General features: G+C 41.1%; 1 protein-coding gene across 1 annotated transcript in view; it reads right to left on the bottom strand.

Moving 5' to 3' along the window:
- Positions 1 to 4,975, bottom strand: part of NBEAL1 (neurobeachin like 1) — a 198,761-nt gene that overhangs the window by 30,601 nt on the left and 163,185 nt on the right. The window contains exon 44 of the mRNA XM_037741503.1: positions 1,258 to 1,375. Coding sequence (XP_037597431.1) covers positions 1,258 to 1,375 — 118 coding nt within the window. The remainder of the gene's footprint in view (positions 1 to 1,257; positions 1,376 to 4,975) is intronic.

Here is a 4,975-nt window from a genome sequence, read left to right as displayed (position 1 = left end):
GTTGCAGTGAGCTGAGATCGCACCACTGCACTCCAGCCTGGTGGTAACCTAGCAAAACTCTGTCTTAATAAAAAAAAAAAAAAAAAAAAAAGCTAAAATATTTTAAACAATTAAAAGTTAAATGGTATTCTATGAAAGTTTCTATTGGGCCGGGGGTGGTGGGTCACACCTGTAACCCCAGCACTTTGGGAAGCTGAGGTGGGAGGATAGCTTGAGGCCCAGAGTTTGAAAGCAGCCAGAGCAACAAAGTGAGACTTCATCTCTCTAAAAAGTTTAAAAAATTAGCCAGGCGTGGTGGTATGCCTGCAGTTTCCAGCTACTCAGGAGGCTGAGGCAGGAGGGATTGTTTGACCCCAGGAATTCCAGATTGCAGTCCACTATGATTACGCCACTGCACTCCAGCCTGGGTGACAGAGCAAGAACCTGTCACAGAATAAATAAAAAACAATAAAAGTTTCTTTTGCAAAAATACAAACTATACTCAGAGTACACCTAATTGTTTTCATCATCATAGTCAAATTCAAACAAGAGTAGTAACTACACAAAAATACTGCTTTAAGTTATTGCTTGAAACAAATGTTTCAAAAGAAACCTTTTGAAAGGTTAACTGATTATACTCAGCCATAATCTAATATGGATTGTTACATGACTGATAATTGGCTAAACTACAAAAGTCCAAGCTTCTAACAGCCGTGCAATACTTTCTCCCTACAAACCTATTACCTGAATGGATATGGCATGGGAAAAACATGCTCATTTACCAGAAGTCTCTCACTCTATTCACATCCACATAACTTCACACTGTTTACAATCTTTAGAACTATTAGTCTACTTAAGAATTGGTAAAGAACTACTTTTAAAAATCATTTTAAGGCCATCATAAAATATTCTTGATTCAAAGCTAAATAATGTGATCATATGTATCATTTGGAGAATGTCATTTGTAACTTCAAAGGCCTTGTTTCAAAATCTGCTGTTTAATACTGAATATTTAATATTTGACGCAACAGAATAGGATAAATACATTAGAAATCAAAAACTTTTATGATATTGATAAGTGACATTTATAATTAGATTGGCATATATATACTTAACTACTATTACAAAAAAAGCAGAAGTCTCTTATTCTTTTAAGTACAAAGATGTTTTTTAAATGTAGTCTTTCTCATATTAAATAGGCCCAAAATAACTGTAAACATATATTAAACAATAGTTTCTACCAAGGGAAAACAAGAGAAAAAGTGTATAGATTTATACCTTCATAACTACAATAATAGAAAACGTTGAGCGCCTCTACTGCGGCTGGTCCCCTCTGTTTATAGCCAAAGATCAGATCTATCCATTCATGAAGATGAGCTGAAACGTATTCAGATTCCTAGAAAAAGAACAATTTTAATATAGAAATATCTTCCAACTACAATGTAAATTCAGTTCTTTAAAAAGGTAAGAACAAATTAAACATTTCTACACACAAATCTTTCTGGCTGCAAAATAAAATTCTCTCAAAATAATGCTAAGCATTTGTTCAATATCTACTACATACATTAACTTTTCCTATCGACTATAATGTGAATATATTTATTAACATTAACATAATCATTTCCTAATAGGTGAATAAAATACAAATATGCTTATAGCAGCCCAAAAACAGCAACAGAAGAGCTAAAAGATAGCTATGGAATGCATCTCTGCAGCAAAATTTCCATTGAATAGTTGTCTAGAAATTCAGTTCAAGAAAAAAAAAAGATCAAATTAAGAAAACAATGAAACCACACTTAGGTCGAAAAAATGGCTACAAATCATTCTCTCCTTCACAGTAACCACTTACTAAGAGGAGGACTGGGTGGCAGGTAGAGAACTCCTGGAAATTACTAGTGATAACTTGAAAGACAATGAGGAAATTGTTATTGGAGACAGGAAAAAATGAGACTCATGTTTTAGTTACACAGAAGAATGAATTCATATATTTGGGTGTGCAGACTTCCAAATAGAACATTTTAAAGTGCCATTTGGCTTCTTCTAGATGCTTATGATAAAGTGTGAGAGGAGTAAGATGGGCTAAAAAAATGAACTATTTGATGTTTTTGGTGGGGGAGATGGAGTCTCTTGCTCTTTCGCCCAGGTTGGAGTGCAGTGGCGCAATCTCGGCTCACTGCAACCTCCACCTCCCAAGGGTTCAAGTGATTCTCCTGCCTCAGCCTCCCAAGTAACTGGGATTACATGCCCAGCTAATTTTTTGTGTTTTTAGTAGAGATGGGGTTTTACCATGTTGGCCAGGCTAGTCTTGAACTCCTTACATCAGGTGATCCAGCTGCCTCAGTTTCCCAAAGTGCCTCCCACCATACCAAGCCAAAAATGAACTATTTGATTTTTAAGCACAATTTAAAGAAAATATAAAAGAGCCAGATCTTGCTGGATTCAAAAATAAAACCATTGCAAGAGCCAGGCATGGGGACTCATGTCTGTTATCCCAGCACTCTGGGAGGTTGAATCAGGCGGATCGCTTGAGTCCAGGAGTTCGAGACCAGTGCGGGCAACATGGCAAACCTCCTCCTCCCGCACCCCGGCCTACAAAAAATTAGCTGGGAATGGTGGCATGTACCTATGGTCACAGCTACTCAGGAGGCTGAGGTGGGAGGATCACCTGAGCCCAGGAGGACATGGCGGCAGTGAGTTGTGACAATGCCATTGCACTCCAGATGGGTGACATTTCTCAGTCCCAGGATCTCTTATGTTTTGCCTCATTTTGAAAGCATTTCAGACCTTCTGAAAACCACTTTGAGAAGGCAATGACTCTCAAAATGAGAAACTGCCTAAGGCAACTATCAAATCAGAATGTCACCATTAAAATATAGTCTTGGGTAAAAGTTTAGTTCTTGGCTGTAAAACAATCTGTTGAGACCTCAGAAAGATTTAAGGTTGTGCCCCACAGACCCACTCAACTAGAAAATAGTGTGTAGGAATCTTAAGAGCATTTTTCCATAGTAGCCTCCCAGCCAGCCCAAAGTAGATAAGGGACTGTTGCGTAAAGTAATGCTGAATGGCTTTTATCCAATAGAGCTGACACATAAGAAACCTGTAAGGTTTTAAATGGAATTATACTAGTTTAGAGTAAAAGAGAGAAACTTTAAAAAAGAAGAGAGATCTTTGGCTTTCAATTTGCTGTGGTTAGAAAAGAGGCTGACAAAGATACTCATGTAAACAAAGTTTGTTTGTTATTTTTTTAATGGAATAAAAACAATGACTTCATGGGGAACCAAAAGCCCAAAGGTAGAACCAAAAGCCACTGAGAACCCCTCTTGGGAAACAGGACTGGGCCCTAATAGGAGATGTGGGAGCATGTCCCTACTGGAATTCTGAATTGATATAAACCAATGATTGCCAGGAGCCTCCTGTTTTTCTCTTCCTTTCGAATGGGAATGTCTGTTATAAGTTCTCTTATCATTTCATACCACTGTTGTTATATGGTGACAGATAACTTGCCTCTTTAGTTCAGGCTTCAGATGCAAGAGGAGCCACATCTGAGTAGCTTCATCCATACACAGACTTGATTACATAATGAGATCCTGAACTTTAGCCCTCAAGTCTTACTGCAGAATAGCAAACTACTACCCGTGGATCAAATTTGAGTCACTGCCAGATTTGTAGATTAGTAGTAGAACACAGCCACATCCATTTGTTTTTGCAGTACAATGGCAGAACTGAGTAGCTGTGACATAGATCTTATGACCAACGAAATCTTATAATTTCCAAAAGATTTACCCTCTGGCCCTTTACAGAAAGTTTGCCAATTCCTTCTCTAATGAGATGAGAGTTTTGTGGGAAGCGTATCTGGAGAGGAAGTGAATATATTTTGCATGTAGGACGAAAATAATTTGTGACCAGAGGGCAGAATATATGTTGATTAAAGAAAGCTACAAATTCTTTCTCACTCTTAGCATTGAAAGATGGAGTTCAATTTCCCTCCTCTTCAGTCTGGCATTGATACTGTTACTGTTTAAACATTACAAGGTGGACAATTAGGAAAGACCCCGATTAGGAACAGCTCAGGATTGCAGCTACCAGCCAAAGCGCAGAGGGTGAGTGGACACCGCATTTCCAGACGGATTTTTATTGCCCACAGACCAGGAGATTCCCAGGCGGAGGAGCCCCACAGGTTCCTCCTGTGGGGCTGTTTTGGCCGGCGCAGCTGGTTCGGCCAGAACGGCTGTTTTGGCAGAAGTGGCTGTTTTGGCCGGCGCCGCGGCAGGGCAGTTCTCTGTACAAAATACACGGGTCCGAGCACTGTGTTAGCTGGCGATTGGAGCTTGGGGAAGACAGAGTTGCCCATTCAACTGACAGAAAAGGGGACTGAAACAAGGAGCCAGGCCAGGAGATTCCCGGGCAAAAAAGCTCCACAAATCTCAGCACAGCTGTTTCAGCCAGCACAGTGGGTCACGGCACGGGAAATCACACAGATCCCGGCGCCTTTTCAACAGATGACTGGAACACCTGGGAGACAAAAAAAAAAAGGCTCTGAGGCAGGGAGCCAGGTTATCAGTCTCGGCTGGTCCCACCCCCACAAAAAAACAGCAATCTGAAATGCTCTGGATTGAGAGTTTCACAGCAAGCACAGCTGAAACCAGGACAGTGCAGCTCTGTGGGGGAGGGGCGTCTGCCATTACTGAGGCAGTCCACCACTATGGAGGTAGTTCGCCATTGCTGAAGCAGCCCGCTGTTGCTGAGGCAGCCCGCCATTACAGAGAGAGTCCGCAATTACAGAGGTGGGCCACCATTGCCAAAGCAGTTCTAACTACACCCGTATAAACAGGACTGCAGTGAAGTTCACACAGCAGCTGGGCAGAGCCCACAGCAGCTCAGCAAAGCCTCTGCAGGAAGACAGTGACTAGGCTGCCTCCTCACTGGGCAGGGCAGCCCTGAAAAAAGCCAGCAGCACAACAGAAACTCATAAATAAAGCCCTAACTCCCTGGGACA

The sequence above is a fragment of the Cebus imitator genome, unplaced genomic scaffold, assembly GCF_001604975.1.
Source record: "Cebus imitator isolate Cc_AM_T3 unplaced genomic scaffold, Cebus_imitator-1.0 Scaffold101, whole genome shotgun sequence".
Taxonomy (NCBI): domain Eukaryota; kingdom Metazoa; phylum Chordata; class Mammalia; order Primates; family Cebidae; genus Cebus; species Cebus imitator.
Note: the sequence above shows the minus strand (reverse complement) of the source record. Positions and strands in the feature narration are given on the sequence as shown.